This window comes from Diadema antillarum, unplaced genomic scaffold (assembly GCF_040938485.1).
Source record: "Diadema antillarum isolate AM-2024a unplaced genomic scaffold, OU_Dant_1.0 scf00000063, whole genome shotgun sequence".
Taxonomy (NCBI): domain Eukaryota; kingdom Metazoa; phylum Echinodermata; class Echinoidea; order Diadematoida; family Diadematidae; genus Diadema; species Diadema antillarum.
Window position 1 is genome coordinate 2,225,893 of NW_027270952.1, and position 13,482 is coordinate 2,239,374.

The following is a 13,482-nucleotide window of genomic DNA, read 5'->3' on the forward strand; positions in this document are numbered from 1 at the left end:
AAATGGAAAGTTTGGATGTGACACTGGCATCCTGACAGTATTTTGTCCTTTGTTACCCACAGCTTTTAGCTTTGCATCATATTGGTAAGATATGCACTGCTCTTTTTATCAGTGAATTTTGTGTTCAAAAATTGAGAGACATTTTTGCTTCGTGGGCGTTAAACCCGCTCCCTAGCTTGTGAATTTACTCCCTGATTCACCATGAGAAATAAGCTCTAGAAGACAAAAGAACATTCTCAAAATACCTCCCATCCACGGCCCATCGAGGTTCAGTTCAACTGGTGTTGCTTTTTTACTTCCAGTCTGTGCCAAGGGTATTGTCAAAACATGGAACTTTGGGTTTCTCATCTCGTTTTCTCTCCACTGTCAAGCGTAGAAGCCCTCAATAACAAGTCATCTATATCCTAGTAGACACTACTAGCAGGCAGCACAGCTTCAATACATTTCCAGATCAAATTGCCTCACCATTGTGCACTACAGAATATGTGGAAACTTAAAAGGACATCTTCCAACTTCACCTTCACTTCTTTGTATGTTCTTTGAATGTTCTCAGTATCTTCCAGCCTCCCTAAATAACTGCAATTCCTCTTTCATGTCAATGTTTCTGCAAAAGATTTGACCAAAATAAGCTGTCATTTGAAGATAGACTGAGCACATGATGGTTGCTTAAATATTAGATTTGTTACTATCATTACCTTTTTTAATGGTTATATGCATCATTTTCCATGTATCCGCTTTTATCTCAGGTGATTTCCAAAATTACTCTTCTACATACCGCATCAAAAGGGTATTAAACAGCCTTTAACAGAATGGGACCAATTTAAATCTATCTTAAAACAACAAATCACAATAACTTTCCCCAACCAATAAGTTAAGTTGCCTTGTGATGGGCTGATTATATCTACTAACAGCAAATTCCCCTATAATTCTTCATGAGGGCTTCTACCTTTTCAGCAGTGGACAGGAAAACAATACAGAGTGAGTCTGAGAGGACCAGTTCACATTCTGATTAAAATTTGGTTGAAAATTTCATGTCCGCACTTATTGAAGCAGTCAGACTCTTGATCGCAACTTCCTCCTCAGTGACCGCAAATCAACAACTGGTTAAATCTCACTGTTGCCATGGTAACTGGAATACTGGAATACATACGAACCGCAGGCCCTAGGACAGATGACTGTTACATCAAATGTGGCACATTTCTCGGAAATCCCATGCCATAAATCGTTACCAGAGGAATGCACCCTTGCATATCAACATAAACACTTAGAGTAGATCCCCAAAATATGACAAATATATGCCATTTCCCAGATATATGCCATTTTCCAGGACTAGTACATTTGACAATTTCATTCTGTATCATTGAGCAATTTCAAGCAAGTACCTCATTGCAACCGGTGTCCTTACCTAACTGCACACACTTTCATATTTAGATAGACAATATATATGTATATATTTATATATATATAATATCTATAATATATTTATAATTTCTGCTATTTTCATTGCAAATAAATCTACAATTTCTGTCGCCATGAAATGTACATCAATTTACATTGCTGCCCTTAGCCCTGGCACATTAGAAGCTTATATACAGTCTCAAATTGATCGTCCTATTGTATCCTGAAGTCGATAATCATGTGCTACTTGTATTTACACCAGCTTGTCATGCAACAAAACTTTAATTCTACCACGGTTGTACGAGCTCTAACCTGCATCCGATTCTGTTGACGAAAAGTGGCTTGACACTTGCCAGGGAGAAACGCCTGCGGATGCCGCATGCGACACGCCCGAGCACGAAAACGACAACACTCTCACACAGATGCCATTGAAAGGGGTGAACCACAAGTCATTACAAATTACAATCGATACAAAAACACAGATCCAGCTTGATTTCTTTCCGTCACCATTTATAAAATTGACCAGACCGTGAGTACCTGATCTTTATTGCTGGCAGAGCGTAGCAAGAAGTAAACAAACATGAAAGCAGTCAACAAAACCCACATTCGGCTGTTTGATGTAACTTGCCTTCTAAACTGCATCTTTTGAAGAAACCTCACCATCAATTGCATTTGCCAGCCAGCTGTGCCAAGGTACCCTGGTTTATTGTACGTAGTGCCTAATTCACACTGCTTCTTATAAATATCAGCAAGATTACTGTACACAAATGGTCTGTATTCACCGGGATATTAACAATAGTCCTGTGCACCAATGCTTTGTTTAAATACAATTTTCTGTATGCAAAACACACCCACGATACCATTTTTAACCCGTTGAGGATGAGTTCCGAGTATACTCGGGCAAGTATCGATGGAAAATGCGTGCTGAAGCAAAATCAGCCCGTCCTCAATGGGTTAAGAGTATGCGGATGGTGCAAAGGGAAATTTCTACATTCATTAAAATCCTTGTACGTTTGGAATATGAATACAGGCTGCAGTAATCATTCCTTTCCTTTATTGTTTCACTGCTGCCACCACAGGAATACAGTAAGCCATGGCATACTTTTACGGTTTATAGAAAGAAAAGTTTTTCTGTAAAATTTCAGCAAGTGAGAAGCTGATGAGGATATTTCTTCTTTTTTGTTTTGTTTTTACACTGAATACTAATAATAGAAGAGATCTCGAGGGTAAATTGTACAGTAAAAGATTGCAAGACAAAAAGACAAAATATATTTCACTAGCTGGCTCCTAGTTTCAAATACACTATGTGACTCAGTTTGTGTGCAATGTAAACATCTTTACACTACATTAAAAAAAATAAACACACACGCATTTCCTAGAATAATATTCTTTTGTAATTGTCAAATGACCTATAAACAATACATACAATGTATACTAGCTGTTGTTTGAAGCCAAAAAAACAAAAGCAAAGTAACAGCCAAGTGAATTTACAAAAATGTAACGATGCAAACAAAACAAGAGTCTTATGCTTACAGCACTTATCATGCAAAGTGATATGTAACATAAAAAAAAAAAAAAATCACTTCTAGTTTGCCTAGAAATACAATGGCAACTACAGAGAAAAACATAGGAATATGCTGGTAAGATAGGGACACACACTGCACTGTGTGCAATGTCTAACGGAAGTACACTGTACGATTTAATCATTCTCATAAATGGAGTCCCCAGTTACATATCACCTGCATTTTCTGAGAACTCCACTGATTACAATCATAATTTCCTGTATACTTTAAGATTATGTGATTCAAGGTACAGTTAACAATTAAGATTAGTAATGGGGCAAAGTTTACATGTAGGGCTTCAATACTGACCATACCAGCAGCACTTGTACTCAAATGTTACAAACATCAGATGGTATACATGTAGTTGTTGTTGGTGGTGTTGTTGTTTTTTTTTCTCTCTCTCTCTTTGCCACACTTTTGCTTGTAATTTTATTTGTAAAGGTAATTGTTCAGGTCAACATGTTTGCAAATCTTAACATCAATTCACATATTTTAATCAAACAAACCTTACTATTTTCTCTGGGAGTCACAACAGGCTGCAATCTGGATTAAAAGTTACTAGAGACCTTTAAAAATTTTTGAATCAGTTACTACAGTTACTTTGTATTGTTTTGTTAAATAATCAATCAATAAAATAGAACAAAATAGATGAATTAATAAAGCATTTGTTCAGGTTCTTCTAAGAAGCAGGAGCAATATTAGATTTTCCATTTTGTACGGATTTAATGCAGATTTTGGCACAAAGTCAAACACCTGATTTAAAGACCCCGGTAGCGTGGGGATGCCATAGAGTGGAAGGCTGGCCCGGCTCAGATGTATTTGAGAATCCCCACAACAAACTGTGTACACCTTCATCACTGATCTGTATGTAAGTACACACACAACCGACGAATCTCCACTGGAGTCGATCGTTACTGATAAGCGTAATATGCTTCGATGCACATATTCCCCGATGGGTGGTATTTGTGGTTTTCAAATGTACTCCAGTGGGCAGCGAATGAAGATTGATTCGGATTCCACTGGAACGCCCATGAATCCAATGCTACTAAATCTTTAACCCTTAAAGTCCCAGGAACCACACTTCAGTGGTTTTGTGATAGATCTTTTGAAATAACAGTCTGTGGAGGTTTTTGATCCATTTCATTGAAGATTGCATGTTAAAACCAGAAATGATGTAACTGTTCTTAACAGTGACTGATAAAGACAAGTCTCATCAAAAGAACACCCCAAATAAAAAGTGACTTGGTATGAAAGTAGATTATGATTTCTTTTAAAATAAATCACCTAAAAATTAATGTTCTCTTTGTGTGGAAGGTTAAAACGCAATTACAGCAAATTCTTCATTCATGTGTTCAACCTCTGGAAACAGGAATAAAGAAAGCGTTTGATCACAATCTGAATAGCTAAAAGCCTCAACTTTAAATTTGTCTCACTGCACAGGATTACCATCAAAATAAACACAGCTGTACAGTATAACAGAACAAAGCAAAACAAAACGTGATTTTCATACATTGCCTCAATTTCCACTTTAAAGGCGCATAGTCCCGGTAGTGTAGGGGGCGCTGTTGAATGATACTGCCGATCACTGTTAGCATTGATACGAAGATTGCCGAAGTTGAGCTGTCATCAAGAGTAAAGCTTGGTGTTGCTAGGTAACATTGCCTTTGTTGTCTTCTCTGCGCATCACGCAGTCTGTAGTAATGCCAGGGTCCGTGCATATGTGCTTCTTAGTATGACATCACAAAAGAAGTTTGCTAAATCTCTCATCCCCCTCAGTCGAATCATGAGCCGAACTGTGATCGGACTATTGACTACAGTGGATCAGACTTCTTCGCACTCGGGGAAATGGGTCATAGTGTATGCGCTAAAGAGGAGTCAATAGCGTAGGTCTATATAGGAAGCTTGTGCCGTGCACCCGCGTACGCATTTGACTAAACCACCGGGACCATGTGCCTTTAAAGGACGAACTTGAGCTGTCGTTCGTACATTTCCCAAGACAACTTCAATGACTCAACTACAAATGAAATAGTTGTTTGCTGCAATCACACACAAATTCAGCCATGAGTACTATGCAATATCTTTGGAACTGACGGTTGGGGTATAATGTACTGCAGCCTCCTTTCTTCCTCCCCTCCACTTTGCACATAAAAAAAGAGCTATTGCATCAATGAGAGACAAGCTGCTAATTGCCTTCTTTGTAAGATTGCTTCTCCCACATACATTCATAGACAGAGAGGTGATGTTGAATGAGATAACTAGTAGACAGTCTCATGGAAGAAACATTGTACTGTGGTTTCTTTGTGCAGTGGACAGAATTTATGCCTTCCTTCAGCCTTGGGGTTGTAGACACTGGTTTAATTCTCCCTATCGCATATAAATGTAAACATTTAGTCGCCAGTGGTCGGGTCCATACACTAGCTGTACCCTACATGCGAATAAATGAGCCAATTTTACGCACCCACATGCAACATGCAGAGCGTAGAGGTCAAGCGGAGTCACACTTTTGAGGTTCACGTGTGCACTTCTGATAATGTGGAGTTACTGTGCAGCACACACAGATAGAGTGTATATGCAGTAATCACATCCAATTTTCTCCATTTTATCATCATTAAAACTTTGTCACTTCACAACAGAAATGCATTTTCAGATGCTTACAGTTGATATTATATTTCCCCAATACAAAAGAGTTGCTAAGGAAACCTACAAAACAATTGCAGTTTTGAGACAGAGATATAGTGCTCTATGTTTTTCGTGTATGATCAAATAGAGCTCGCGCTGTGTACCAGTACAGCATTGTCGACTCATTGTTATGAAAGTTAAATAGTGCTGCCGCCATTTGAGTTTTTACAATTATATGCGATAACGAGAAATGGGCAAACACACATAAAACATGATACAGTTTGGACTTTCCTAGCATGCTTATTTCTCATCTAGCCATTACAATAAAGCCTTGCACACACAAAAACAAAAGGTAATTCAGTGCAGTAGATTAAAGTTCCAATCTTGAGATAAGTCCATAAGTAAAGGATGCTATATCCATTCCAGTATCTTTCACTTTTCCATGTGTAAAAAAAAAAGAGAAAGAAGAACAAATATTTGCCAGAAGGGGAAACAGCTTTTAGAGGTTGATGCTGTACCAAAATTTAAAAGCAATTGCAGCACTCACTACATCTACCATTTGGAGTACTATAAAACCACATCTCAAGATGAAATTTAGATTTAGAATGTACATTTTCATTCATCAATGAAATCACCCGTATTTCAAAACAGCAAATGAAGAGCCTAGTACAGATAATGGTTAAACTAAACAAGTTTGTCATCACTAATAGTAAGGTACATTGTATGTACATGCTTGTGGGAATTTTTCAAATTCCTGCATAGGAGAATCAGATACATCTTGGCAAATTTTCTCTTTTTTTTTCTTTTTTGAAAAGGAAATAACGGAATTTAGGAAATATATACAAAGTAGTCACTAGTACTAGAAGAGAAACTTGGTACTTTTGAAGTACAGTATAGATAGCCCTTTTACACTTCTCTTTCTCTCTCGACCTCTCTCTCGACCTCTCTCTCATACTCTTAGTACGCTGTTTCTCTACAATATCTTTTCTTTAGTAATTTTACACATCACAATGCTTAAATGTGCATGAAAATGCTACATACTTGATAAGAAAAGAGCTGCAAAAATGAAGTTTGCCTCAATTCACAAACTTGGTATAACGTATCCCACAGTGTATGAATGATTACTGGTCACAGTGAAGACAGTTTAATGATGTCAGTACATACCAAAGTCATCATTTTCCATGTCTAGTCTTATCATACAGCCTCAATACATTCTGCAGAGTTGTTATAGCGCCATCACGAGCCGACTGGGGGACACTGATAGCGCGCAGTTGAGGATTCTCACACCATACTAGAGGGGTGGAAAGGTTGGTTTACGCCAATCACAGTCACTATGTATTGAGGGGATACAATCAAATAGGGCCCAGTACAGATTCATTATTCAAATGCAGGGGCAGCCCTGCCGCATGAATATGCGAACACTGAACCTTCAATGACTGATAATTTGATGCAGTTATGTCTTCAGCACTGAGGGAAAAGAGGACAATGGTACAACTGGCGAAGGATGCAAGGTTTAGAAGAATTCATTCCTTACATCTTCCATCTATACTTTTAAATCTCCCACTCCTCCTACAGATATACAATTGCAGCTGAAAAACTGCTGGTGTGAAGAGAAGGTGCATTAGAGTTGCAAATTTGCTGTAGACACGTCATGCCTTTCTTCTTCAGTCAGTGGTGAGGGGACCTATAACTTGTTTGATGTAGGGTCTACTCTAAAGTAAGTCTCATAATTAAGATTTGAATAGCTCAGCAAGCTATAGCCTTTAAATATGAAGCTGTCTCAGTGTTGTTAAGGATGCAGTCATGGTGTCTGCTTGACTGTAGAATTAATCAAATGAAGACTGTCAGTCATTTATCTATGGTTTTCTTTGGCTTCAAAGCAGGGGAAATTAACTTTTTTCTCGTAATAGCACGAGCCTCCCGAAACACCAGATCCCATAAAAACCCAGCGCATATATTCAATCCAATATCAGCACAATCAGGGACACTGACGGGATTTAAGAAGTCTGAGGTTCACAGTTGGCTGGGGTCTGGATTTTCCCAGCGCACCATCGGTCTTGAAGCCAGTGTAGTCAGGTTTTGAGATACTTGGGGCTGACTTCATGGCAACCTTTGTTTGGATATCCTCATCAGAATGACTAACATGTGGAGAAGAACTGGATATAAATGGGTGGAAAGAATCTCGCATCTCTCGGATACCAACATGAATTCTGTAAATCAAACAGTGGGAAATAACATACGATCAGGAGAAAATGCACACTCACACGCATACACACACACAAAGCAATGATCAAATGATAGGTGTTGTCATCAACAACAACTAAAAATCACTGTGAGATGTAACACATGACTCAATGAGGGGGGTGGGGGTATGGTATACACTACACCAATCTGGAGAAATATCTAGCTACTCTTGTAGGTGTTGCACAGTTGACTTCTTGCGAGAGAGAGAGAGAGAGACAGCGTTGTGACACAGTCTCCGGGGTGGTGAGAGTTTTAGAGAGCTGCAGCGGGGTGTGCCCCTAGGGTGGGCACCTCCACCATTTCGCTCAGTGACTGCGGTCCAGGGCGTCCAGGAACTTCAGATCGATCAGGAACGGGACCAGCTTGTGTCTGTAGGGGGTACCGAAAAGAAGGATACATGACAATTTCAAAATGTCGGTGAGATTCCACAGAAAGGGTTTGCAAGAACTCATGTCATCCCTTGTCATTTATGTCAGTACCTTTAGCAAGCTATAGTTCATGTTTCTTCAGATCTATTTTACATGGCCACTGAAGAAGCATTTCAGAGCTTATGAGCAAGTTATTATGTATCTTTGAACGGACACTAAAGTTTTAAGAACTACTCAATAGCCGTGATCACACTGGCAAAAGATCAAGATGTTTATTAAGATTGTAAAGTTTTGCCAGTGTGACCGCAAACTTCCCTCGAAACGTCACACGAAACTTCCCACTCAAACTTGGGATATTTCCCCATCCCCACCAAACTTCTCGATCGTTTGCCAGTGTGACCGCGGCTAAGGAAGATAAAATGTCTTGCCCATGGCACAACCGTCACTGCCGGCAAATTTGAGCCAGGGATCTTGCAGTTTAGAGTCTCCAGCATTATCCAATGAATCACAATGGCTCCTCCATATTGCATTGGATGTCAGTGAGTTTTCATGGGAGTGGGAGTGCAAGAGTCAAATAGGTTCTGCTGTAAATCAAACATCATACGTTTAGGGTTGCATGGTTAATCTCTTTTCCTTCTGTCACTGCTCTGACATTTATCAAACAATGACTGCTGCCCTAATAAAATAACTAGGTGACAGTTTCAAGTTCTGATTGGCCAGTTGCCTTGCTAAATACTTCTCCCCCCTCAAAAAAAACAACAACAACAAAATATCCAGCACCCAAGTCTAATCTGGTAGTGATGAAAGCAAAGAAAAACTCCTCTGATATAAGGTCATTTCAAAAGAAATAAAGGAAGCTAATTACCTCAACTACAAAATAATCTGTATGAGCTTTTCTTATTCCAATGTAAATTCTTCTCATTCACCAAGTCGCAGTACAAGATCAATAATTAGTTGAATCAAAATCCTGGAAAAAAAAAAGACTGGGACTTCGCAACAGTGAGTTTGTTTCCAATTTTTGATTCAACTAATTATTGACCTATTCTTATTCCAGCTATTAAGACTGAGAACATTAAAATAAAACACACAAAAAAAATCTTTATTCACTAAGTGCTTAAGGATATCTAAGAGACAACTTTAGTATCTGTAGTAGAAGTCAATTAGGTAACAAATTATCAATTGAAAAGTGACAATTTCAGAGACCCTGCAGTTTCAGTAGGCAACTGAAACTGCGTATAGGAGGTTATGTGGCCATAATAAATGCTAGTAGATGAATTCATAACAAAACATAATATTCGAGTAGTTGAATTCATAACAAAACATAACACTGACAAATGAAAATCATTACGTGAAACCATGCCATATGTACCAGGTGCGTATGCCAATGAATTACAAAATGTACGAAATTCCATTTCCAATTTTTTCCATAACAAGACTCATCCCTGAACATTGTTACATTGTTATTGTGAAACAAATAGAGCAAACTTAAAGTTTGCCCACAGCCATATAGTGTAAATGAAGGAGTCAAAAGTATGACAAAGTAAGACAAAGTGTTAACAGAGGATAAAGTTATATTAATCCAGTGATCCCCCTTTAGTGATACAACGTCAGTAGAAAGCTGTGTTAGTCAAACAAAGAGATAAAGATGACAGCACTGTACTATGTTGGATAGAATGGGATTAAAAGACTCTTCTGGACATAATTATGACTTGGAAATGAAAGACACTGAGACATAGAAGCACCAGTCTCCCACACTACAGTGGGGTTTGTGGTTGATGGAAGTAAAAGTTAGTGATACTACACGGCCTTGTGGCACTAATAACAGGGGCAGATCCAGGAATTCCGTAAAGGGGAGGCACCTTTACAAAAATCAAAGGGAGGGTGCACGCCCCCCCCCATTTTTTCTTTTTATTTCCTTTGTTTTAGCAAAAAATAAAGAGCCCGGTGCGCCCCCCTCTGGACCCGCCACTGAATAAGCTATATGACTCGAGCGTAGGCAGTTACACCTTTGGATGAGCACTAGAGAGATAAAGAAAGAGAGAGATGTAAATATGATCGGGTTAGTTGCACCTCAGATATTCATAAACACCATCACCAGGGATTGATATACAAATAATGAATGTTTATGAGTGCAATGGACAGAATATTTCATTAGGTGAAATTTGAAAATCAATGATCCATTCAATGAGGCGCAGCCGAGTTAAATTGATCAAACATTTCATCTTTCACCGAATGAAATATTCTGTCCATTTCGAGAACAAAAAACATTTTATTATTTGTTTTATATAACGCCCAAAATAGATCCTTGTCATTTGATGTTTTATTAATTTAGAAACAAGAGAGAATCTGCGATCGCGAGAGTGCTCACTAAGCTTTTTACGCCAGCGCGCTGTCGCATACACAGACTGCAAACACAAGTGTTTTACACGTGTAGTGTACCGGGCTCTCAGCGTGTGCAATGGAGCAAATCGTATGAATCCAAAATTGCACGGTAAATGGAGGCACAATTGCACGGATAATGACGTCATAGTAATATGGGTCGAATGATCAGTGTCAAACAACCAATCAAATGACAAGGATCTCTTCAGGCATTACATAATAACTGATGACTAACAAAGTCACACAGACACAGAATCAGAATCACAGCTGGAAACAAATCAGAGTTGAAATCTACTAGGCCCTCTTGAAGCCACCATTAACTAGTCCTCAAACACTTCAAGAAAGCTGAAATGCAAAGATTGGAATAGTACATCCTTCTGTTATCAAAAAAGATAGATAGAAAGATAGGTAGATAGGTTGGTAGGTAGATAGATAGATAAGTACATTTCTCCTTATATTTCTTGATTTTTATTTTAATACCGAAGCAAAGGTTTGTATAGAGGGCTATAAGAATGAAAGCTCTGTTCTAAAACGTGAATTTGCAATGCTCGAATGTATTCACCCCACCCAGCTATTTATCTGTTTCCTACCAGATTCTCAAATTTCCAAACAGTCTGTGCATAAACCACTGGGTTCCGATACGCATTTGGGTTGAACTATTTAAATCACGCTTTCAGAGACCTGCACTTGATTTCACGATTGGATTTGTCGAATCTTTGTCGGGTCAAAAAAATTTTCAGTTGGTATTGGTTGGTTGGTTGTTTGTTTGTTTGTTTGTTTGTTTGTTTGTTTGTTTGTTTGTTTGTTTGATTGATTGATTGATTGATTGTTTGTTTGTTTGTTTTATTGTTTGTTTGTTTGTTTGTTTGTTTGTTTGTTTGTTGTTGTTGTTATTGTTGTTGATGCCTGAACATATCAGTCTAGTAACCCTGTGGACTTGAGGGTACCGTTTCATGAAAGTTGCCAGCACTGACAAGTTGTCAGTCTCTGACAATAACCATAGTAACAGTCAGTGACTAGAGCATCTCGGCCAATCAAAACCAAGGATTTTGCTGAAATTGTCAGAGACTGACAACTTGTCGGTGCTGACTAAATTGATGAAACATCCCCGGGGTAATCAATGTGCACTCTTTGCCACAGCTGTACTTTCTCCCCACTGCACAATAATGGCTCTTCTAACAAAAACTATGCACAGGTTTTAAGAAGGAGATGGTGTTGTTACACATGATGTTATTGCATCTTTTGAAATTGGTTGAAGATGCAATCCTGAACAAAACCTTTTCATGGAATGTCATAAACTTTCATTTTCCATTTGATGAGAGATAATGGTAATACTAGAGACAAGTCACATCATGGAATGGTTGGTGTGAGAAGCGACTGGTATCATGACTTTGTGGAATGTCGTACACCGAGATGAATGGTATACAGTTGATGACTGGAAGGTGATGGGAAAAGTAAGAGGAGCACAAACCATGTGAGAGAATGCAACGATAGAGGGCTCTCTTCTGGCTACAGGTACCACCTTACCATTGAGGATGTGGAGAGGAGTGGGGGGGGGGGGAGAGAGAGGAATGAGATACCAGTAGATAAACAACAGCCCCTAGAAACTGCGGACAGGTACCACTCACCAGCATAAATGGGCCATGATGGTGTTGGATGGGAATGTATTTTTCTGTACTACTCTGCAACTCTTACCATGGACTTTACTACAACATTTTGTTTTTCTCTGCACGGTTTTAAAACTTATCCTTAATTACTCAAAGCCATTTCATTAGTCTATGAAGGCTGTCTGTCTATGGAATTATTCCCTAGTAACTTTATAGCAATATACTCCATCCACCCTTTTCGTTTTTGTTTGTTTATTTATTTTGTTTGGCAAAGCATATTGTGCCTGTGTGATATTATCCATTGACTAGGACAAATCCACAAGGGATGAACAACAATTTCCTATCTTCTAATTCTCTGGAGGGTGTGTGAAACACAAAACATGTCATCTGTTTGAATGCTGGTCTTTTATGTGCATGTGATTGCTGTTCCATACACTGTAGCCCTCAAATTTGAGTGTGCCTGACTTTACGACAGGCAGTTTATCAATACATATGTATGTCTCAATCTCTAAACAGACCTCATTGATTATTTGACAAAAAAAAAAAGTTCTACAGGTTTCCTTCGATATGATTTAGAAAATATGCACCTTCATATCTATCTGCATCAGTTGAAAATATTCTTTCTTTCTTTCTTTCTTTCTTTCTTTCTTTCTTTCTTTCTTTCTTTCTTTCTTTCTTTCTTTCTTTCTTTCTTTCTTTCTTTCTTTCTTTCTTTCTTTCTTTCTTTCTTTTTCTTTCTTTCTTTCTTTCTTTCTTTCTTTCTTTCTTTCTTTCTTTCTTTCTTTCTTTCTTTCTTTCTTTCTTTCTTTCTTTCTATTCTCTCTCTCTTTCATGGAGTAAGGGGAAATCAAAAGGACAACCATCCCAGGGTATGATACCAGTTGAGTGAAGTGGCCAAAGCCAGCCCCTTGCACTACTAGGTTTCTAAGCACTTACTACTATTTGATACCATAATCAGATTATTCTAATGATCAGAAATAGAACATGGTTAGACTATATGTAATTCAAATGTGACCCGCTACAACAAAAGGATCCGAAGGTCGGGATGGACGATTTTCTGAAAACAATGTGACATTATTCCCTTATACGCACGACCAATCAGTAACCAAGGTGCCACGCACTGACCAATAAGATCACTTCCTCTTTGCTAGGGGCGTGGTCTATCTGCAGCGCTAAATCCAAATCTTCGGACACGTTTCTGTTCCATTGAAAGTGGGAAAATCATGGCCCCCCAAAATGCTAATTTCTTGCCTATCCTTTGATCATTTAGCTTCGAAATTTGGCAAGATGATAGACGATACATTA

At 38.5% G+C, this 13,482-nt stretch overlaps 1 protein-coding gene across 1 annotated transcript in view; it reads right to left on the reverse strand.

The window, feature by feature from the left end:
- Positions 1 to 8,075: 8,075 nt before the first annotated feature.
- Positions 8,076 to 13,482, reverse strand: part of LOC139716258 (solute carrier family 4 member 11-like) — a 58,948-nt gene continuing 53,541 nt past the window's right edge. Inside the window, exon 16 of the mRNA XM_071627826.1 lies at positions 8,076 to 8,192. Within this exon, the coding sequence (XP_071483927.1) occupies positions 8,076 to 8,192 (117 nt within the window). The remainder of the gene's footprint in view (positions 8,193 to 13,482) is intronic.